Genomic DNA, 23,473 nt, shown 5'->3' with positions numbered 1-23,473 from the left:
TCAATGGCAGTGATTATCATAGCATGTTAACCTCGTTAGGTTTATTTTATAAAATAGTCAAGTCCAATGTAAGACTCTACATCAAATACCATCTGAAGAAAGACCTAGCTCAGCTCGCAGGGCTTCATTCCAGCGTGTTAACTCCATCATGATGACTTCATAAAAACTTCAAAATAAATAAAACAAAATATTTTCTGGTCCAATCTTTCAGTTTAAGTCAACTGACAAAATTGCAAACTTTACATTTTAGATGTTAATACAACCGAACCAGATTGCCAATGCATACTTGGGTCTGTACAACATAAAGAATTACATTGCATAAAACTTTGATGGCATAGCAGAACAAATACAACAAACCTTCAAATAGTCTTCATTAGTGATATAAACACAGCGTCACTAATCATGTCTAAATAAAATGAACTAATGGTTATTAAATAAATAGTTCACATTTAATAAGTGTTTAGTTTTTTTGCATGTGGCTAATCAACATTGTGTTTCTGAAAAACAGATTACAGGTTGACACCCAGAGCTCATACTGAACTGCAACTGGCCTCACGGTGATAAAAAGGAAATAAAAGTGATTATCTGGCCCCTAATTTTGATCTGTCATTCAACAAAGAAACATAATGATTTCCCTTTGCTCTTACAGTAACTCATCTTATTTTCGTTCACAGTCACTTGTAAAGGCAAAGTGGAGAACCAAACCTTAAATCTTTTTAAATAGCTGCAGTTAAAAAAAACAGCTGACTAATGTAAATGTAGTGCTATAACTTTGATACATTAAACCCTGTCCACGCATAGCCTCTACAATGTAAAAAATATTGTTTTCAAAACAATATTTTGCGTAAAACACTGGAGAGATGTTTAGCTTAGATCAACATAGAACGAGGTGAATGGCAATTTCAACTGTGCTCCTTTCCGTCTGGTAAGAAATCTGTAAACACTTTACGCTCTTCCCAAAAGGCACGTGGCATTTGGAAAACCATATAAATATTTGTGAGCATAAGGGCGACTTCACAGAGAGTGGGAGGTCCCAAGTCTTATTACATTTGTCAGAATATACACAGTCTGTCCTCCTGTCTCACCCTCTTAGACCACCCTTCCTCACATCACTTTGATGTGGTTTAACTGCTGTCTTCGCAGTCCTGCGCAGACTTCTTTGAACTCTCGTCCACGTTTTCTAGCGAATCTGCTCTCTGTATCGACAGCTCGGCCGGGTCCATCATCGGCAGGACGTTCTGCTCAGGGTACAACCACGGCTTCTGGTCCGGAGAGTTCTGCCTTTTCCATTCTGGGTAGTTCTGTCCCGCCTTGTGTACACTCTTCATTACCTGTAAGGAGTGGGCAAAGAGATGATACCATTATCAGAGGGGTGCAGTCTAAAAGAGGGTCATACCACACCTTCATTCTCAGTCAACAAAGCTGAAGATAAAGCCGGTCAGAAAACACTGAGTAACAGATTAGGTGGGAAACAGATACAGAAGTCAACTTATTTACAGCTCTGACAAAGTCTACATAAAACTAAATCTTGATTTTACATTTTATTTTACACACCTCTAAAGACATTAAAAGGCTAATATAATTAAGGATTACATTATTTCCTTCTAATTCTGAATGCTCAATACTGGGACAAAAGTATGTGTCATTGGTTTATAATGGTTTTGTCTTCATTAATCCCTGTTACTCAGAAAGGACTTGTTTTACACTTTGGTCTAAATAGTTTCAAATGGCGGAGGATATGAAACCTGGGGAACGAGTTCTGCCTAGAAAGAGCAACAGCTCGAGCTGAGATACTCCTTTGTCAGCAACCTCACCAGAGCAGGCACTCAAAATGTGTTTCTATGGTTACCATTGTCCTTTAAGACAGATGAAACCCTCTTTCCATTATACGCAGACACACACCTTTTTTTTTTAAATGGCCTTGTGGACACACACCCATGCACTGATACAGTTATATGTATTCACATTAGCACCTCCAGTGCTGCTGTTGACTAAAAGTAAACAAACAAAATAGTTGCTGACGTTGCATTACTTACCCGAGGAGCAAGAACTTGAGAAGCTTGGTTTCCAACCCACTTTGGAAGAGAACCTGAAAAAAGGACATACACTTTTTAAAAACAGCTCTAAAATGTTTGGCCAGAGTTTCCAATTTGTAAAAATGTGTTGGTGTTGGTGTCGGTCTTACCTTTGGGGTCAGCTTGTGAAAGGTATATGAAAGTGCAGCTGTTTGGTCCGATGGGCTTGATGAAATATCCTGTGAGGATGGAAATGGCCCTCACTAGGTCACTGCGAGGAGGGTATTTCTGGAATTAAATGAAAACCGTTTGCAAAGTAATTAGAAAAAACTATCCAGTTTTAACTAAAAAAAAGCTCTTTCAAGATGTTGGTGAAGTTATGTAATTTGGACATATGACACAATCGCTATGTGTGCAGAGGAAGAAAATCAATGCAATCAAAACACTATGTCAAAAGGTAAGTTAGAAGTCAGTTGGAATGTGTGGAGGAGGTGGCGTACCGGATGTTTGACTGAGAAGTTAACGATGATGTACTCGTCCTCCGTCACCTTCCATGAACGCAGGCTAACCACATCTCTGTTCTTTATTGGCTTTGGACAAAGCCCTGCAGAAAAAAATACATACAAATCTAGTTATAATATCTCCCTTCATGAAACTACACAACAAGTCCTTGTTATGATAATAAATACACCGCTGAAACAAGAGGGTGCTCAGTATGCATCCCTGAGGGTTTCAGTTTCTTACAAAACATGTCAACAGAAGAAACATGTTAACAGAAATGGAAGTTAAAAGGAGATGGCTCGACAATGCACCAAGAGAAATATCTGATTTCAAGGGTTTCTAAATATGATCATAATGTCTTGCTGCTGGGAAAATAATGTTTTAATTAAGACATTATTACGTATCAAAAGAATATTTCGAGATATTTTCCTAACATAAATCCCACTCATATTATGCACTTTCCCTATCCAGTGTTTGTGTTAATTCAATCAGCAACAGGTGAAACTGAGTCAGGCCTGAGCTGTGGACTAACAGGTTTGTGGTGCAGGACGTTTAACAGAAAGAAACACGCGTATAGTGACGGTATCAGACAAGATTGAATAGAAAGGAGTCCTCACATGAATAGTATCCCACATCGGCATTAGCAGAGAGCCGGGCAATGTCATAACTGTCCAACATGGCGGGGTCCCACTTCTTACGGTACTGGCCATCGTGAAGGACGTCGTACATCGTGGCAGCTGATACGTCTTTGATTGTCATTTTACACTGAAACATACACACAATAAAGTGTTATACAAATAAAGCACTGTGAAGTTAACATATATCCAAAAGGTTACTTCTAAAGTTGGTGTGAAATTGAACTTACCTTGATTTTGTGAACGGGATTTGATTTTTTTGAAGCAGAAGTTTCCACCCACACTTGCATCCCATCCTTATCGTATTTGTTGATCCAATTGTCCATAGATAAACACTGCTTTCTAAAGTCAGCGAACACCGCCTCGTCAGGTAAAATAGACATCTTTGAGTATCTTTGTGATAAAACTTTTTCGCTTAAAAAAATACTACCTTAGAACAAATGTAACACCTGCTCAGTCCAAAGTGTGTTTGACCGAGTCGACTATTGAGGAGGTTTAAGGCTTCTGTGGTTGTTTGCCTCTGGCGACACGATTATATGCGAGCTGATCGCTCATCAAGTCGAGCAGGATTTTTCCGAGTTGAATTCCTGAGTCATACCTTCAAACACCTCTCCCGCTGACGTCACATCACTTCCTGAATACAGGTGTGTTACGCAGGTAGCGTAGAGGAAAACAAAAGGCGTCCTGCGTTAACAGACTAATTAACTTTTACAATATTATAGAGCTAATGTAGGTCAAAGCTGGTACCAATTGAAACATGAATATAAAAAAAGCAGTGTGGTGTTTTATTGTCAGAAAGTGTGAAGACACAAGGCTACATAGTAAGTGGGCTGACACCGTGGGCTGCTCAGGAGAGTGGGTGTGTGCGAATTGCTCAGCATGAGTATCATCACGACAGTAAATGTTAAACAATAAAAGAAAACTAACAAAAGTTAAAAATAGTAATACCTTAATCAAGCTTGAACTTATCCTCTTTAGCTACCTTAAGCTTTAATATCTTTTCAAGATTTAGTTGTAATTTAAACTAAAGTTAATTCAACAAACTTAATTCATTTCTAAAATGTCCTTAACATGACTACTAACCCTGCATTTATGTTGTACTGTACTTGTAATTAACTATTCTTTGTCATATATTGTTCATTATCATATTCATTTTGCAATATTATTATTGACGCTGTTAGTAACATAAATATTGGTATCATTACACATCTAGATTTATTTCAGATTTTTTGATGTACAATGTGGAATAATGCACATGTTTTTTATTTGCTTAATATAACTTCTCTATTTATTGTATCATCATAACCCAATTTCCCCAGGGATACGATAGGTATTTCTGATTCTGAAAACGAGATGGGGCCTTTCTTGCGTACTTGCGATAATTGGCTGTTTTATTTAAATTACTATTTGCAACACATTCCAGCTTATATCATCAAATTACAATACAAAAACATATTTGAGGTATTTTTATTACAGTGTAGATTTTCAAAAATATGGCCGATATGTTTGAACATTGGCAACAACATTTATGTAAGCTCAGAGTATACCTTCAATTTGTATTCACTTTCCTACAGTAACTTTTAAACAATGATACATCTAGAACATTCATACTTGGACACACCTATGTTGTAACATTTCATGCCTGTGATGCATTACCTAACAAGTAGGTTTAACAGGTTTCTCACATTCAACTGAGGCACTGAAGAGTATCGCTCAAAGGAAAGCATGTACAGAACATGTGTGTAGGTTTATCCATAGCAGTTGAAAACAAGACGATTATGAATGCGATTCATTAAAGAAAGACATGACAGATGTTAGATTTTGGTGAAATATCTTTATTTTATTCCATGTGATAGGCCTACACTTGTGTTTCATTAACTCTCCTTTTTATACATCAGATAGTAATAGTACATTATTCACACAAACGTTGCTAAACACGAGTAGACAGCATATTTCAAATGGACAGACACAATTCAGAATGGCACAAAGCTGAGTATTTAGTCAGTGACAAGTAATAGAAGAGCTGCTAATGTTAAAATGGTTTGATGAAATTATATACTTACATTTTTTAATCCATTTAAAACGTTGATATTTCAAAACAAGCTACAACAAATGATCAGTGTCTTTTGTTGTGTTATGGCTGGCTAGTTGGTTTGTGTTACACATATGTGTGTGTGTGTGTGTGTGTGTGTTTCTAGAGACAGTGCAGCCTTGACCTGTGACTGTAAACCAAGCGACTACACACTGCAAAAGAGCAATTTATAGCAGTGTGACAAGAAAAAACTTTGCTGTGCCCAAGTGTCGCCTCAAGGTGGAGTCCCGGCAGACACGCAAACAATAAATAAAATCTCGACATGCGTGTCAGCATCTGTACTTTTGGTAAAGCATACAATGTTATCTGTATGTCAAAGTAACAAAAATAAATAAACACATAAAACCAACAGTCCTACACAGGCAATAGCATTATAGCAAAGGATACTGCGACTAATTTCTCTGCACATTTTACAGCGAGGGTGTTAGTAAGCGTTGGCTGTATCTGAGGACAAACTTTATCTACCAGCTCCACAAAACAACTAGTGAAGCCATGAACCAGTCAGCAGGCTTCTTATGTATTGTAAAATATTGTGGCTTGATTCAGTGCACAACGTTGGTGAACAAACAAGCAAGGCATCTGTGTTCTTATCCATATAAATCCTGCATGGTGAGCATGCTGCATGTTCTTGCAATAGTGTAATCAACACAACACAAATTATCTATGAGATGGTTGGAACGTCGTAGCGCCCAAAGTGACAACTTTTTATCCGAGTGGAAAAACTAAACAATGACTTTTCTTATTTCCTACCTTAGGGGTATCTAATAACACTAACTCCTCCTTAGATATGTTAATATGTGCGCAGCTAATTCAACAACATTGGACAAACAGTTGTTATAGTTTTAATGCAGACATCGCTCTGGGTAAATAGCCATTTTAGTAAACTCGGGATGGTTTCCCTTTGATAATATATTACCTCATTGTTTGGTCACACACCCCTTTTGCACTGTTTTAGATAAGGTCTCAAATTATGTGAATTTCATCTCCTAATGCAATTTTATTAGGCAGTTGAAGCCTAGTGTTGAGCATAATTATACGTAATAAATGATCCATTGAACTTCTTCAATGAAAAGGATCCATATGAGCCAAATGTAGTAGGATGGCGGTTAGCAATGATGTAAATTTACTGGTAAGATCCTGTCTCTACTTCCTCAAAATAAGACAAAGTCAAGAAATAATCAGTTATCTGAGAGAAGAATAGTAGACGACAAACTCTCCATTTAAAATAAAAAAGTAAAATACAATGGGCTGAAAACTCAACCTTGCAAAGTCATTTTAAATAATCCCAAGCAGTTTAACTTTACAACAATGACAAGAGTAACAGCACTAAGATTCCCCACTGTGCAATAGCTCATGAGCAGTTAGCTATGTCAGTCTGCAATCCTATATAATGCCATGCAACTGATGAGAATTTGAACAAATCGTTTAACTTATTCCTTATTTTAAATGTTATTTTTGAAATCATTTTTCCCCACCACATAATCTGTTTGAATACAGTAATGCACATCCACACGGTTACTCTGAAAAGTCACTGAGTTTAAAGAAAAAAAAAAAAAAAAATGCCATCTCAATGGCAGTGTGCCAAGGGTGGAGAGCGTGGCCACTGAGAGACAAGCTGTTGGTGGGGAGGAGACAGGCCGTGGCTGGGGGTGAGGTGTACTAGCATGAGCAGCTGCTCTCGGTGACAGTCATCTCTGGCTGTTTCTCCAGTTTGATGTCGATCACTGAGAGGACATGGTTAAGTAACATCGTCAATGAATTTGCACATTTTATTTTGGTGCGATCGCTTCAGTGGAAGTTCTCTATTTTTTTTTTTAAAAGGTATCAATACTATATTATGTTATTTATGTCACTTACTTCGTTTGTTTTTGCTGCCAAACATTTTCAACCATGGTTGTGTACTTAAATATCATTATTTTTACACGACTCAAGCCATGATAATAACTTGACGGTAATATTTAAATAATTTTGGTTGATAGCAGCGTTAAAAAGGATACTGTCCTCTTTGCTTTTCTCTGGTGTGCTATCCATCCCAGGCAGTGCAGCTGCAACGCGGCGGAACAGCTATAAAACAGAAAAAGGAAAAACGATTAAACACATAAAAAGGTGTAGCTAAAGTAAACTGTTCAAACAGGGGTGAGTGATTTGGGGAAAATCTGCATATTACTAAAATGCCATATTGATGTAAATTGTAATAGGTTTTATTTCCTGGAAATGTTGAGAGAATGTAAAATATAAAATAACCACACAGGAATGTCTACCTTTGTCAAATCTGATGTTCAACAATGGAAAGATTTGCATTGGCTCTCTATATTCTATATTTAGTCATCACCCACCCCTACTGTCACATGGGCAATTAAAAGCAGAGCGAGAAAGTGATCAAAGTTGTAAGAAATTACTCTATAATATATATATATTTCCTTGAATAACAGGCAAACACAAGAAGCAGCTTAAGCAGGAATACTAAATGTGATTGTTTTTGCTGATTGCGAGAACGGCATCCAAGTGAAGGTTGCAGTGCTAGCCTCCTCCGCTGAGCAAACCCATTACAGTCACAGAAACACTTTGAAGCTGCAGAAGTGAAGTAGACAAAAAGTACTTGAGAAAAATAAACACAGTAGCAGTACACTTGTGCAGAAACATCTACAAGCAATGCCTGTTGGGGGAAAACACAACCGGTACAGAATATACTAAGAATACCAAGACAAGTCACGATGAGCCAAGAGAGGGGGGAAAAGGAGACAGAAAGAGTTAAGAGACTTTGAGGGCAGAATTAGCTCAACTACCTCGAGACAGCAGAATCTCTACCTGTTTGACATTGTAGCCAGTCTTTGCGCTGGTTTCAATGAACATGACATTCAGCTCCTTAGCTCTCTGCTCACCCTCCTCCGTGGTGATCTGTCTGCTCAGGTAGAAGCAGAGATGGGAGATGGACGAACAGACAGACATGGAAAGAAACATCGCAAAGAGGACAGGCCAGAGGGAGAGTGAAGAGACGGAGAGAGAAACAAAGAGAGCTCAACACAGAAACTTGTCGTTTGGGGGTGAAAAAGAGAGGTTAGTTTAGTTATATCACAGACAGACAAGAGAGGAAGACGAAGGGAGAGAAGCTGCTGTGCTGAGTAAAGAGGAAGCAGCAAGGGAAACGACTCATTCACTCAACAGTCGCACTCTGATCCAGTTAATGGATACATGGGAGGAGTTGTACATCCCAGAAGGTGCAGGTTGCCCTCCCTAACCTAAAACCATCATGACTATTGTAAGTATTACTGCTTTACTGGACACCAACCTGTTTGACGTTATAGCCAGCCTTGGCACTGGTCTCTATGTACATCACATTGAGCTCACGAGCTTTCCTCTCTGCCGCCTCAACAGAAACTTGCCTGCCATGGTCCCAGGGAGGGAGGGGGAGGGAGTGGTGTGAAGTGTGGTGTTGAGGGAAACACAAACAAAACAAAAAAATCAAAATGACATGGAGAGAACAGAGCAGGAAAGGGGACACAGAAGTAAAAAGAAAAAAAGAAAAAGGAAATATGATCAAAACATTGGAAATAAAATAAAAAAAAACATAAATAAAAGTCACTAAAATCACTCAGAAAAAGGGCTGGGGTATGTCAAATGCAATGGGATGATAAAAGTAAAAGTTGGATGAGACGCATTGAAGGGAAGAAGGTGGGAATCCAGGCTTTGGCAGTATTTACTATACTGTAATACTTAATGCTAACCTTTTTCTAACTGTTATAAAATTATAAAATAATGCAGTCTCTTTGTCAATTATTGTAACTATTAAATATAAAATCATTACAAATCTTTCACACATCTCACACAACCATGTACCTTTTATCCGCCAAGTCTGTTTTGTTCCCAACAAGCATGATAATGACATCACTTCCTCTCTCTGTTCTAACATCATCAATCCACTTTGAGGTTTGCTGGAATGAATTAAGATCTGTGGATGAAAAACCCCCACACACAATTACTGCAAACATCACATCATGTAGACATCAAATATTTGATCTACTCGCTATAGTTAAAAGATTGCATAAGCAGTAATTACTTTTCATTAAAAACGAGGAGCAACATGTCTAAGAACAGCTTGTAGAAAAGTGTTAGTCAGAAAAAGTAATAATAAGAAAAGCTTGAATAAGGAAAATATACTTTGAGAAATACAGGAGGTTATAAGCAGAAGTACATAAAGTAAGAACTATGCAAAAAAAAACAGCTTCCTTCCAACTGCTCTAGAGCCCTACAGAAAGGTTAGAGGACAGCCCTGACTCACTGGTGATGTCATAAACAACCACGGCAATGGTAGAGTCACGGATGTAGCTGGGAATTAGGCTACGAAAACGCTCCTGTCCAGCAGTGTCCCAAAGCTGGAGTCGGACCTGAAGATTGAAACGGAAGAGAAGAAAAAGGACAAGGAGATAAAGAGGGGAAAGGCAGAACAAGAAAGTGGAGAATAGGACAGTCATAAAGGAACTGCAAGCCAAGTAGCAGAGATGAAAATGGCCTTTTTATTAGAGGACTGGGGAAAATCATTCAAATGCAGAAAGGTCAGAGATGACCAGCAATATTATGCAGTTAATACACGTAAAAATAGGCCCTGGTGAATCAGAATTGAGGGCGGCTTCAGAGGATCTCTGCCAATGAGGTGACATCAGAAGAGATATTCCGTCATTCCTTACATCAGCCTCATATTTAACAGCATTTAGGAAGCAGAAACCCCCCTGGACCCTGCTGGAGAAATGCTTTAGTGATAAAAACACTCCAATATCATGCTCTCCAGGGGGGTTTGCCAGGCTAGTAAATGCTCTTTTTTTTGTTGCCCTTCCACATACTAAGCGAAGGACAAGGAGGTGAGGCAAGCCCATGATACCTACTCGCTATGTCATAAACCACCACAGCGGCGGCTGAGTCGCGGATGTAACTGGGGATGAGGCTGCGGAAACGCTCCTGTCCGGCTGTATCCCAGAGCTGCAGCCGAATCTGTGGCCAGCCGTGAAATGAATGTGGGAAGGGGGAGCATTTCATGACCCAGCCAGGGGATGGAAGGAGAACAAAAACTTGAAGTAACGATGGAGACTAAAACATGATCAAACATCCAACAAAAATAAATGGTAAGATCTAAGGAAATGTGAAAACAATGTGAACTGGGGAATGGGAGTCAAATGGTGGCTATTACATACAAAGTGCATGTGTTAAGCTTTTATAGCTGTTTTAAACTATGTCAATGGGAGTGATGAGAATTATACAATCAAATATGCAGGACTTACCGTGCGATCTTCTAGGTACATGGTTTTTGACAAAAAGTCAATGCCAATAGTTGCCTGTAAGACAATCCATGCATTAAAATCTTGTTATGGGGATAGCACTTTACAATGCATAGCAACCATATATGAAAAACATGTTTTAGATAAAGTAGTTTCACCTCATTGTGTATTGAACATTATTTAAACCTATAGATATTTTTCAAAATATTTTGACACAACACAATTCATACAATAAATCACTGTCTTGGAAAAGTTGTCATATTGTAAGGTACATGATATTACCTGATAAGTGTTGTCGAAACTGTCATACATAAACCGTGTGATGAGAGAGGTCTTCCCAACTGTAAAAAACACAGAAACGGATATGTTCGGACTTGTTCCTGGTAATAAAAACCACATTCTACAAAGCCAAAACCCAGAAAAAAGTTCAGATAAATGCCCAAGTCGCCTATATCAATTATAATGTTCTATTATAAAAAGGTAGCTGATCAATGAATCTATGACAAAACATACTTATTTGTTCTAACATTTTCTTATGTATTATATGAATTTACCACCATCATTACCATCACAACACCCCTTCACTTTCTCTATATTGTTTTCCTTCTTATTCTTCCTTCTCTTCAATATGTTTATAAACATAACAGTACATTCCTAATGTATATTTATCGTAATTGTAAATAGCTTAAGCAATAATATGCATACAATACATTATCGTCATACCAACAAAGCTATCTGAATTGAATTATATTTAAGTCATCATTGATGCAATGTGGACTGCTGAACCCACACGCTGAGCTGGCAATATGGGTGGAGCCACAACATTTTGGGAAATAAAAATGGCTTGACTTTTAATATTCCTAATAAGCAGTAGCGTTATGTCACTGCCGTTTTAGACATTCATCCCTAAAGTACAATCACGTAATAAAATGTCAGAATGGGTGTCTGAAAGCTGACGTTAAACGATATTGGAAAAGGCCGAGTGGTCTGGACCCACACTGGCCGACGTGGCTCTGCAAGGTGCTCCCGTAAGAAGCTAACAGCTAGCGGTGAAGAGTTGAACAGCTACACTGACAGATACGGATACACTTAATTCCCTTGACGTGTATGGGGTCTTGTATTTAAACGTAAATATACATGACAAACTATTGAAAGCTACACTTGGATTTAAATTACGTAGTGAAATCAGGTATTAGCTTACTCTACTGATGATGTATTTCATTCTTGCACAGCTAACTGTTAGCTAAAAGTAGTTCGCCAGCTACGATTAGCTACAGTAGGAGGATGCTGCTCCCATGGCAAACTAATGACTACAGTAAGGACCACTGCTTTAATTAAGCAACAAACCAGCAAGTGAACAAGTCCGAAATGTTGATGTTATAAATGGGTAACTATTTATGGTAGGCGTTTATCGTTTAAAAGCGAAATGTTTGACTAGCTTACCCATTTAGCGTTAGCAACCTATGCAATGACATCATCACGGGTGTGAAAAATGACCATTATATTTTGTGATATTAAACTCTCTTTAACACGTTGTTGAAAGTAAACTGGTAACATCTCGTTTTGTATAATCTCTGGCCGTTAATGACCGTTGGTTTAGTGTATCCAACTGGCCAGCAGCGAACTAGCTGGAGATGCTAGGCAGCTAGCTACGCTAGTGCTAGCCACTTCTCCACAACATATTCCTCACATCAGACCAAACGAACACTTGGTTCAAGTACTCCGTCACTTGCTTACCACTCTGTTCGCCCAGAAAGACGAGCTTGAACTTTCGTAGAGGGTTGCCAAACTCTCCGCCGCCGGTCGTAGTTGACATTTTGTTCAGAAAATAAACAGCTATCTAGCTGACTTGATGCTAACGATGTGATGTCTAGACCAGACAGGCAAGTAGTGTATCTCTATCCTGCACTAGCCAGCGCTATTGTTTTCTTAGACGTACAGAAGTGAAATAGCGCAACCAAGAGGCAACTTCTGACAGACAGCAGAAATGGTAACGTAAAGCGTAAATGTCCACCATTTCTTTTGGATATATTGATACTTATTTTATTGTCACTCATTTTCAAAGTTGAGAAAAGTACTCAGATCTTTTACTGAAGAAAAAGTAATAGTACCAGAGTGAAGGAGTAGTCTGTTAAAGGTAGTCTAAACAAAAATATACTCAATGTACCGAGAGTAGAAATACTGCTAATTGGCCATTTGCAGAATAATATCTTATCTATTTTTAGTACTTTGCATACTCAGGGTAGTTTGTGAATGTATTCCATGTGTAAATTAAGTCTTATTTAAGTGTTGTTTATATTTCACATCATTAATCAAAATGTGCAAAGTAACTTAGGGTATTAAATAATTGTAGTGGGGTAGAACTGAACTACAAAGTAGCAAAAGGATGCAAATACTCAAGAAAAGTACAAGTCTTTCAAAATTGTACTTAAGTACAGAACTTGAGTAAATGTACTTTGTTACTTTACACCACAATGTATTTTTTAATAGAAGTGGCAAACTTTTTCGCATAGTAGACCTAGTGGTACATTATCCTGATGAAGCTGACATTTTAAAACGAAAAAGCAGTTTGGTGTTTGTCAAGAAAACGTGTTTATGTAAAGGCATGAAGAAAATGAAGAAGAATATAAATACAAATACTCTCTTAACCAGTGGTTTTCAATTTGAGTCAGAAAAAGATAGCTAATTTTATAACTGCAATCTTTAGCTGTACGATTCAAAGCAATGCATTTTAGCAACTATTCACTTTACAGAAATTTGTGTCAGTAGCTACGAATTTGAGTCACAAATAAAATATTAGCAGTTAACATAAAAGTAAAAAATGTATAAATTATCTCGATAATGAAAAGAAAATAATGAATCATAAGAAGTTTGATTTAAAATGCGATAGAATTTTTTTGGTTTGGTAAAACTATTTAAAATTAGATTTCTGATTTGGCATTTGGTCAAGTTATTGTTTTATATAAGAACGCTTTTAGTTTCAAAAGCAAATTATAGTTACATAAACATACATAGCAAAATAAACAAACATAATCCAATAACTGGGGAAGCAATGTTTTTATTTCCTTATGTTGACACAAATAGGAGTATTTTGGGGGTTTATAAACAAACATAATCCAATAATTGGGGAAACAATGTATTTATAATCTGTTCTTGTCCAATAAAGAATGAAACAAGTAGGAGTATTTTGGTTTTATCACCCACATAGCAATGAACATACAATCTAATTCAATGGCTGTCAATCTTAACATAGAAAGAAAAGTGTACTTTACTGTATGGTTTCATTTCCTAACACCAAAACCAATATTTATTTTTAATTATTGCTTTAATGGCATTACTGTAAAGTTTAGACTCTTTTTCAGTAACTCTTTTTGGGCTCTCACGGTAATGCCTAATAAAACTGTATATGAACATGTGAAATAAGAACATTTTAGAGACTGAATGACACTTTGTGCTTTTTTCACTGGTACTGAGTTCCTTTGTGTTCTGAGTTCTTTGTCAGAGAGCAGATTTTCCTTCGCTGGTCACCTTAACCATCCATGGCTTCGATTGAGATGTCTGTTCTGTTGGCATGAAACAAACAACGGATTCTGTAAGTCCAACACTACACTAAGATGGTAATATTAAGATCTTTTAATATAATCTTTAATACAAATTTAAAGTCGAAAGGTAAAACTCATTCAAGGGCTTCTTTCTGAAGTCCTCATAACCTTAACTTTGCTAATGCTCATCTTTCAAATAAAAAAAGTCCTTTGATTGTATCAATAATATAACATTGTAATATTTAAACTCTGTATTTATTTATAGAAAATACATGCATTGCAGCCCTTGAAGAAGTTAACATGCATTTAAGTAAACATACTAAATCAGTGGTTACCGTACCTGAACCAAATAGGCTTTTAATCCAATGTGCTGTGGTTCAGAAATAAAACAAACACACAGGAGAAATTATAAGCAACATGTTAGCCACAGGCGAATGCATGTTTTTCATAAAGACTATTTTATACTTACACTTCTGCTCAGGATACATCAATGACAAGCGGTAAAAGGATAAATGGAAAGAGAATGACATAAAACATGTTAATCAATTGATATTTTCTTCTTTTTTTTTATGTTTGAAATGTTTCAAGAAGCTTAATAAAACACCTCACCTGCGGGTTTGGGGGACATCAGAGTCAGAGGAAGCTCCACTGTGACATCGCTGAAAAAAAAAGAAGGTTTTATTATTAAAGAAATATACAGAATAGCTAAATAAATATTATCCACCTAATAACACATGGCCACAGGTGATGTAGAAATCTATATTTACCTTCCTGTAAGTCCACCCAGCAGGCTTTTGTTAAAAAGAAGAAGAACATTTTAGTCTGCACAATTTGACACTAAATGTAAAAGTATTAGACACTAATATTTTCTATGCAGTTAAACCTTACCCTCCGCCTGCCACCAATAGGTTGACTTTTACTTTGTAGGAGACGATGATTCCCTGCATTTCCTTTTCTCCTTGACTCCTGCGAGAAGACAGAATTAGTTTAACCTTTTTAGAGATTGAGGATTTGGTCACAAGATACAATAAGAGGATGAAACCCTCGCATGGGCTCACTGTAAGCCCTTTGACGAAAGAACTAGGCTTACAGGGTTGTGGATGCCAGGTTGGTGTCACCGTCTTTTAGCCGTCCGTCAACAGCCAGACCTCTCTTGTCTGCGCTGTTGGCCAGCAGGGGGGTTATTTGGAAAGACTTATCTAATGTACCATTGGATTCAACAGTCTCCCTGTGAATAGCAAAGAAATACATAAATAAAAAATGTATGTGACATTATGAATTTACCTTTCAGAAACACATAGGAGAATTTAACAATTACACAGTAGCTTTATTGATTCAACATAAGGGAATTGAAATTTGAGAATATACCTTGTATAGTATATGTTTTCGGATTCATTAGGCAGAAAGTCTGTAGATAGAGTGAAGCCCTTACCCAAACTCCTCAGTGGACACTGCCTTGGTGTAGGTGTCAGATGAGTAGAGCACCACATTTGTTAGCTGCTCAACTAAAAGAAAAAAATAGCTCTATTAGAATTATCCATTAAAATATCTCTTGAACATACAATAAATGCACACATGCATACTTTAGCCCTTACTTATATGTTTTTCTATTTTCATTCAATTACAATCTGCTTGCAATCACTGAATTAAGAATTTAAATTCAATCAAGTTTAGACCTTTACTCGCTGCTCACCTGAGACTTGGATTTTCTTCACAACCTTGTTGGTTTGGTTGTTGATTTTCACATGGATGGTGATTTGCTCTCCATGGTAATAAGTCTGCAAAAAATAATAAGTTATGTTTAAGAATTTTAGCAACAGTTGTCTTTTTCCACTAAAATACAATATTAAGACTTTGATCTACCTCTTTTTCAAGGGTGGCCTCCAGGTTCACAGGTTTGTCACTCATCATAAACTGTTTGGATATCTCAGCCTTTGGTCCGGCCTTGTTGTTAACTGGTGCAAATTGTATTTTGCGGATCATCAGACGACAAGTGTCCCTAAAAACAGAAAAAAAGGCACACAAAGACAGTGAAGGTTAGCCTTTCGATACGTCCTTTATTCTAATCCATTGTAAGGTTGATGCAATTAGGCTGAAAGTTTGACTGTGGCCATACATACTTCTTGGCTGGTTCATCTGAAGGGTCAGCTTTGTCTGCAATATATCCTTTAACCTCAAAGTCCACACCACAGGCCTACAAAAGAACAAGACCCAATAAATTATTTATTTGGCAAACATTTAAAGGAGTTTATAAAAGTGAATGAAATGGATAATAAACATGGATGGTAAAGTACCTTTCCTGAATCATTTGGCCCAGGCTGTAGGGAGACTGAGCAGGGAAGATCTGTTGGCATCTACAACAAATCAAAAAATGCACATTAATTAATAACGTTTTAGAGTGATGACTGGAAAGTCAAGATTTGACTAAAGCACAGGAGTGAGGTATTGTGAGTATTAGAGTGACTGATTGTGTTGTGATTCTTTACCTGGAAGGAGAAGGGACATCCTTGTTCTCCAACTTTCTTCATGAGGCTTTCCTGCATTGGTGACAGGGTTGGGCTTCCACCTGTAGGAGGATACACCTGGACACGCTGGATCCAGATGTCTCTCCTGAAGGACAGCCCCATAACATCCAATTCCTCACTTCCATAGCGGAAGGCACAAGCAAGGTAGACAAATACTGCAATGAAAGGGGAAATATTGAGTGTAGTCTTTGGATTGCATAAATGCTGGTTATGTTACCTTTATCATTAACAGTGAATGACAGGAAGTGTTCAAAATACCTTTTTTGCCATCAAGATTAGCGGGGTCCACTTTAAGAACGCCATCTGCAAATGAGAGCAAAAACCAAAAGCATTAGATAATACAGACCCACAGAGTTTATGTAGGCAAATTTTAGGAAGTACAAAAAGACATTGAGCCTCGCACCAACTACATCCACTGAGTTCACATGGTCCACAAAGTCTCTTTTCCCCAAGTACAGGGCGATCTGAGGGAAACCGAGAAAAGAGGAAAACAGTGACTCCTCTGCCAAGGTTACAAGAGTTTGGAAGTTATTTCTGGAATTGGAATATAACTCCTTACGAAATGCACTCCTCCCTAAGCCCAAGAGGTTCCCTGTAATGATTATATTTTAGAGGCCACTTACATCTCCGTTGCCGCTGGTCTTCTTGTATACCCTAAATAGAGAGAAAATGGAAAAGACAGTCTTTACATTTTACACAAAGAACTTTAAGCTCATTTAATATATTTAGAAAACCATAAGGATCAAATGTCCTTCTTTGTTGCTTATCACGTTGAAGTAATTTGGTTCTTTTCAAGCAATAGTGTTGTGACTTCTTAGTTGTCATTTCCAATTAGGATAGCACCCCCCCTCCCTCCCCACCCCTCAGGGATTAGTGCTCAGGATAGAAAGGCACCTGCTGGAGTTTAATGAGTCTAATCTGGACAAAATGTGTTTTAATAAGTCAACACGTTGTTCTTAGTAACAAATGCAAAATGAAAAAGAAATCCCATTTATTTTTTGGGATTTGTGTTTATAAATTCCATACTTGGTGCTGCCTCGAAAATATAAACTTTCATCAGTTCTACATTGTGGAAAATAGAGCCAGAAAAAGACTGGAACAGTGACACAGCAGTTTCATGGATGAAACAAAACAAAGCAAATCTTCATATCCCTTTGAAAAGGTTACTAATCCTATGTTTCCACGCAGTGCATACTTTTATAAAGTGTTAAAGACTGCTTGGTAAACGTGTGAAATACATAATATCAATATCCTAAATCTATTTTTTTAATGCTCCTAATATTACATAACATTGCGTGCACAGTGTCTTTTCTCCGTGCAAACAGCCATAAACAAGCATCCTTCCAGGGTGTCCCAAGTAATCCTGTTTAAATTTACTTTAGTATCGTAAACCTCTTATCCAAGATCACATCCACACAATCCACTCTAATCAGGATTCACTCATAACCCGTAAGACTGAAGTGTTGTAAGTCACACAGCCTCTTGCTGTGTGGCTCTGCCATGATGTTCCTTCTTTCTTGTGAAGTTATATTTCTACTTTGACCCCTGCATCTCAGCCTCTCAAGTTTCAAAATCAATTTATCTATTAAAACATAAGGTGACATTTTAAACTCTTATGCAAAACGGCTACTATGTGAGGATAGCTTATAAATGTATAATCAAATCGGGCAAAACTCATATACTCACTTAGACATGTTGATAGCAAAGTTATAGATCCAGTCTGCAAATAATAAAGGTGAAAAGACGTTTAGTGACCAAAACATGATAGTTATAGAACTATTATTTTTGGTAGCATTGGTTAGATTTGTACTCATCAATATATTTAGTATTTTGTAGATTCTTCCAAAAGATGAGGAATATGTCCTCCTCTTTTTGAACTTTTCATCCAAGATATTTGAATCATAATGAATGTTGATAACTATATCTTTTAACTATGACTGTTGTGCCGTATGAATATAGATTTCTTCTTTAGTAGAAAGAGTGCCTTTACAAAATATTGTTTTATATTTTCAAAGACATTATGTTCCTCAAACTTGGCATCATCATAGGCATGCTGTTCCTGTCAGTTGAAGCTTATGTTTCTATGAATTAACAACATTTCAGGAAATGCTGTATGATGCTCCTCTGAGAGCTTATTAACATCATTTCAATATATATTTTATTATGCTGTTGGTCAGCCAGAGAAAAAGCTCTCTTACCGTGCCTTCAGTTCTGTCAATGAGTCTTCTCCGCTGCCTTCTTTAATCCTGAACTGCCAGTGAACACCAGGTAAAGTGTGTGAGTGCAAGCCACTACCTGCACTTTGCTTTTATACTGTGACCTCCCAACCTTGAAGTCCTCCCCTCAGCTTACCCAGGCTGTCAAAGAGGGCCGTTTGTGAGAACATCTGATTAATTCATTAGAACTCCACTGTTTTGGTGCACAGTGTGTGTAAAAATAATGTTGTGTTGTGACTTCAAGAAAAAAGCCTTAGAGACAGATGCAGTTGTGTGGGTGGGACAGAAGCTGAGTGTACAAAAATGTTTCGCAGTGACAATATGTTGGACACTTGGTCTTTGCTGGATTTTGGATCACTCTCAGATCATCCAGTTTTATGTGGTTAAATTAAAAGCAAATGTAAAAAACTAAAGCAGTTTTCTTATTTAAGCCTAATTTATAAATAACTGTGGGGCGAATGGCAAGTTTTCCATTGATATTAATAGAGGGGATTTCTCAAGGTCTGTGACTGTTAGGACTTGATTCAAGTGGTTCACTGGTAAAATACACATTTTCTTTGCTTTAAGTTTTGAGATGCTATGTGAGCCTCTCTTGGGTCAAAGGGTTTTCTCGATGAACCATTAGTGAATGTTGAAGGATTTCCTTTCTTAAAGCTTAGACCCAAGTAGAGAGGTATTAGTTGGATTTTGGTTGTTATGGTAGCAGAGACGACAGATGGCACCTCGACCAAGCTCTGTGCAATCTGTGCTTATGGCAGGTTCACAGAAATATGGCATCGTTGACTTACTGTGAAGAAAGCAACAAGGCTTTACAACTAGTGTCAGTCCAATTACAAAACTATGACATTAAACAATGTCCTTTAATGCTACTTTTGTTTGTAGTTGCTATTGAAGGAGTCACAGGTTTAGTATGGTGTGCTTTCCTTTATCGGGTTTTTCAAAGGAGTCTCATTCATCGGAAGTGACCTTTAGTACAGTACACAATCTTGGCACCCGGCTTTAGAGGTAAATCTGAGGGATTGGTGGAGGATCTTCTCACCTCCACAGCTAGGTGTAATTGATGCTTGTCCAGTTTTGTGGAGGGATTGTCACACATTGGTGGGTCAAGTTTAATGAATTAGATTGGTGGATGTTCCCATTGGACTCAATTGACCTGTCATAAGGAGACAAAGTTTAAGGTCTCATTAAAGCAACCCAGACAGGACTGCACCGCCGGATCATCAGCCAGGAGTTCACATGCAAATACAAAGTAATGCTGTTTAATGCATTGAAGCTGCTCTGCTAAGCTTTCTACTCTAGTGCTCCACGTATAACCAGCAGCCTCACTCTTATATATGTATATGACTTTAATATTCACATCAGTGCCATAAAATCTACACAGCTTGGAAAGCATGATTTAGACTGCTGTAATATACTAGATGTTATTGAATGAAATTCAAGCAAATGATTGCTTTTGGAAGGTGCTGAAATGTTGCAGAAGTGGCTTCTTCATGTTAAAAAGACACTTATGTATTGAAAAAATTACATACACAGTTTGGGGAGAAAACGGTCATACAAACTGAAAGCTGACAGTGCCCAGTCTTTTCCTAAAAAAGCCTAAAACTTCATCTCCCACCTCATATCTTCAAATATAACTACTCGGTAGCATATGTGTACATTTATATTATATATATTAAATTAAAATAGATAAATGTGTGTATTTAATAATAATGGTAATTGTGAGTTTATCTGTTGTTAATATATTTAATATAGATTTGAATATGAATTTTAAAGATGTATTCATGTTGAGAGTAGTTATGACTTTTAGTAGCTGTCACAAAAACGAATAACAGGACAGTAAATCATTCTGTGCTCTGAGCTGCTGTGCCAGGTCAATATCATATATAAAATAGATAAATAAATGGGAGGCCTTTCCATGCAGATTCTGCTTAAAATCACTGGCAATAGCTTTTTAAGCTGCTTTATAGCTGTTCTTACTTTGTTATCTAAAATAAACCTGAACGCTTCTTTCAGCTTATCTTCTGTGTATTCTATTATTGGCATCCACAGTTATTCTGATACAGACTCTGTTCGCTTCGCTGGGCAAACAGAACACATCTGGGTGGAAGTAGATAAACAGCACTGACTCAAAGCTTTACATCTCATGGGCATTAAGTACAAATGTTTTGAACTGACACTCTCCATTCATGCTTAATAAATACATCAGGTGTTCTCATAAATGTATTCAAAGGCCTCTTGGGTTGAAGTCAGGTTTTAGGTACATACTTATTAGATATGTATGTACTGTGTGAAGTGTTTATTTATTTTACCCTGAAAGAACATTGAGAGCATATCTTTAATTAAAATGTTGTTGAGTCCGACATTTAACTTACTCTAATCACCAACATCTCAGATCATGTACTGGTGCTCTACACGCAGGTCTGTATTTTTATTTTTAAGAGTCTGCGTTCCAGAATCAAGGCACTAAAGAAAACGATGTTAATCTTGTTTTCTCTCTCACCTGGGGGTTTCTTCTTCCAGTTTTATCTTTGTGAGGTAACATACAGCTACATAAGCCCCTTACAGTTAATCTGGTGCCATTTTTGGCAAGCTCTTTATATAGACAGCCAACATTGTCCTTTGGAGTGCCTACTGACTAGTCACAGTGTGTTACAGCATCATGGTATTACCACTTCTTAAGTGTGTGGCTAATTTGATTCATTAATGCTGTTTGTTACTTACAGGGACAAACTGGCAAGAAAGTGCTGGCACTGTAAGTTTAAACAAAGGTTGGTTGATTTAAAGTACTACAGTGAACATACATGATTACTTAACTTTGACACATACTCTCAGCATGATCTCACTACAGAAAGCTAACCTGTTACCTCTTTCTGTCTATTGAGCCTTAAGCCAACTGTATTTTTAGCAGCTGCAACTCAACTTACCTGATGCTGTAACTTTAGTGCTTATGGCTATCGAGTTATACTGTACAGTATGTGCTCAACCAGAGCACTTAATCCCCACCATCGTGATGTTACTTTACGGTGGATTGTGTTGTACTTTTCAAAACATAATTTTATAGCTAATTAGATTCCAAGGCTTTTGGTGAACTGAACACTTTTGTTTGCAATATTTCCAAAACTATAATCAACCCTTCCTGTTTTAAAATGTTTTTTTACATTGTTTTTTAATATTTTATTTTCTGGCTGATAAAACTGAATGGTTCCATAGAAAGTGCCTTACTAAACTAATTGTTGTCCTAACACTCCTAAGGATACACTGTGTTTCCACCTGCATGTTGTATAATCAAGGCCAGGCAGGAACCAAGGCCTTGATTATATAATATAGAGAAATGTTATTTATCCTTGCTCTTCAAGCGTCTCTGTTACCCAGACAGGGTGTCTGACTCAAATTAAATAAAACAATGCTAATTAAATTCAAATTCTGATCTCCCAGCTGGCGTGAAAGATGAAAGTGAGCAGCCGGCTCTGAGATATGGAGTATATCTTGCTATCCCAGAGTCTGTCTCGGTGTACTGTCGAATCCACTGCTTGCATAAGTTGCATAAATGCCAAAGTAGCATTTGGTAGAACTGGTTTGAGAGGAGAGAGAAGTCATCTTTCTGTAAAGAAGGGGAATGGCACTTACTTGCTTTGGTTCTTGGACAATGCAAATATTTGTAATTGATCAAAACAAATGATTGATAATTAAATTCGATAGAGATAGTTGCCACTGTGGCCTCAGCTGTCGGATTGTGGCTTCAAGATTGGCATTTTGGCTTTTTACATCTTAGTTTTTTGTAACCAGAATGGACCATTTCAAGACAAAAGGGTGGAGCTGGAGAGGAGTGAGGCCCACAGCTGCCAAGTACCGTTAGCAGCTAAAGCTAAGATAGCTAGCTCTGCAACGGACTCAGGCTTGATTTTGATCTCATCTCATCATCTTTGAAGTTTATTTAATGGCATATTAGCCATGAGCATAAAGTGCTAGGATCAATGAGTTAAAAACCATGCCCAGTTTTTAACTCAACTTGCGTGACATGCGATGATAACACACACACACACACACAGACTTAAGCCTAAAAACAATATAATCCTTGCTTTTGTGACTGGTAATAAATCATTACAAAAGTAAGGTTATTCTCTCCTAGACATCTATGAATTTAGACTTATTTTTGGAATCAGCAGAGTTGCGCCCTGCTGGTCATTAGAAATACTTCAGGTTTAATGAGTGGAGGTTTCCCCTTGACAGATACCCTTTGTCCTCTAAATAGGATTTATGACCAAATACTGGCAAAGTTTATTACATTCCTAGCCTCAGCTTTACTTCTAGTGCATTTAGTGCTAATTTAAATAATTTAAAGCGCTGCTGTACATCCTGTCATATGATAGAATGTCTTTAAAGTATGAGCTGTAGCGAGCTCATACCAATATTAACAACTGATAAAGGATAAAGGGTTAACTTGATATGTCATCAGATTGGGATGGACTTATGTCTATTTGTTTTATGGAGCCTGCGGTTGGTGGTCGGCACATTTCTGCTGAGTAGTGAGAGGCAGAACAGTAAATATGGGATCAAAAAGCTTCCCACAGAGTTATACGCTCCAGCTAATGGAGAAGGAGGGAAGTAGGAGGGCTGAATCATGGGCGATGTTCTAGGAGGGCAAAAATAAGAAAGTGAAGGATGATCATAACCATA

General features: G+C 37.5%; 3 protein-coding genes across 7 annotated transcripts; all 3 read right to left on the bottom strand.

The window, feature by feature from the left end:
* Nucleotides 1–13: 13 nt before the first annotated feature.
* stard14 (START domain containing 14) lies at nt 14–3,719 on the bottom strand. The gene is made up of 6 exons (XM_063876278.1): nt 3,382–3,719; nt 3,134–3,281; nt 2,516–2,619; nt 2,186–2,303; nt 2,037–2,089; nt 14–1,331 (listed from the first exon to the last, which is right to left on the bottom strand). The coding sequence occupies exons 1-6, from the start codon at nt 3,532–3,534 to the stop codon at nt 1,125–1,127; spliced, it is 783 nt and encodes a 260-aa protein (XP_063732348.1). The 5' UTR covers nt 3,535–3,719; the 3' UTR covers nt 14–1,124.
* A 1,246-nt stretch (nt 3,720–4,965) lies between these two features.
* rab41 (RAB41, member RAS oncogene family) lies at nt 4,966–12,465 on the bottom strand. Of its 4 annotated transcripts, none has more exons than XM_063876237.1 (8): nt 12,251–12,465; nt 10,796–10,854; nt 10,517–10,570; nt 10,124–10,229; nt 9,081–9,192; nt 8,052–8,145; nt 7,241–7,307; nt 4,966–6,967 (listed from the first exon to the last, which is right to left on the bottom strand). In XM_063876237.1, the coding sequence occupies exons 1-8, from the start codon at nt 12,327–12,329 to the stop codon at nt 6,903–6,905; spliced, it is 636 nt and encodes a 211-aa protein (XP_063732307.1). In that variant the 5' UTR covers nt 12,330–12,465; the 3' UTR covers nt 4,966–6,902. The 4 variants fall into 4 exon arrangements, with proteins under 4 accessions (XP_063732307.1, XP_063732306.1, XP_063732308.1 ...); XM_063876236.1 differs by lacking the exons at nt 8,052–8,145; nt 10,124–10,229 and adding exons at nt 8,533–8,626; nt 9,523–9,628; XM_063876238.1 differs by lacking the exon at nt 10,124–10,229 and adding an exon at nt 9,523–9,628.
* A 1,358-nt stretch (nt 12,466–13,823) lies between these two features.
* Nucleotides 13,824–18,939, bottom strand: arr3b (arrestin 3b, retinal (X-arrestin)). Of its 2 annotated transcripts, XR_010165160.1 has the most exons (17): nt 18,779–18,939; nt 18,267–18,300; nt 17,204–17,234; nt 16,984–17,044; nt 16,839–16,883; nt 16,542–16,735; nt 16,350–16,409; nt 16,176–16,249; nt 15,919–16,054; nt 15,749–15,833; nt 15,488–15,560; nt 15,146–15,283; nt 14,944–15,021; nt 14,823–14,846; nt 14,665–14,714; nt 14,396–14,528; nt 13,824–14,076 (listed from the first exon to the last, which is right to left on the bottom strand). XR_010165160.1 is itself a non-coding variant. In XM_063876507.1 (16 exons), exons 2-16 carry the CDS (start codon nt 18,272–18,274, stop codon nt 14,521–14,523), a joined length of 1,065 nt encoding a protein of 354 aa, XP_063732577.1. In that variant the 5' UTR covers nt 18,275–18,300; nt 18,779–18,939; the 3' UTR covers nt 13,824–14,520. The 2 variants fall into 2 exon arrangements, 1 of the variants encoding a protein (XP_063732577.1); XM_063876507.1 differs by having other exon boundaries at nt 13,824–14,528.
* Nucleotides 18,940–23,473: the final 4,534 nt, after the last annotated feature.

This window comes from Eleginops maclovinus, chromosome 23, assembly GCF_036324505.1.
Source record: "Eleginops maclovinus isolate JMC-PN-2008 ecotype Puerto Natales chromosome 23, JC_Emac_rtc_rv5, whole genome shotgun sequence".
NCBI classification, from domain to species: domain Eukaryota; kingdom Metazoa; phylum Chordata; class Actinopteri; order Perciformes; family Eleginopidae; genus Eleginops; species Eleginops maclovinus.
Note: the sequence above shows the minus strand (reverse complement) of the source record. Positions and strands in the feature narration are given on the sequence as shown.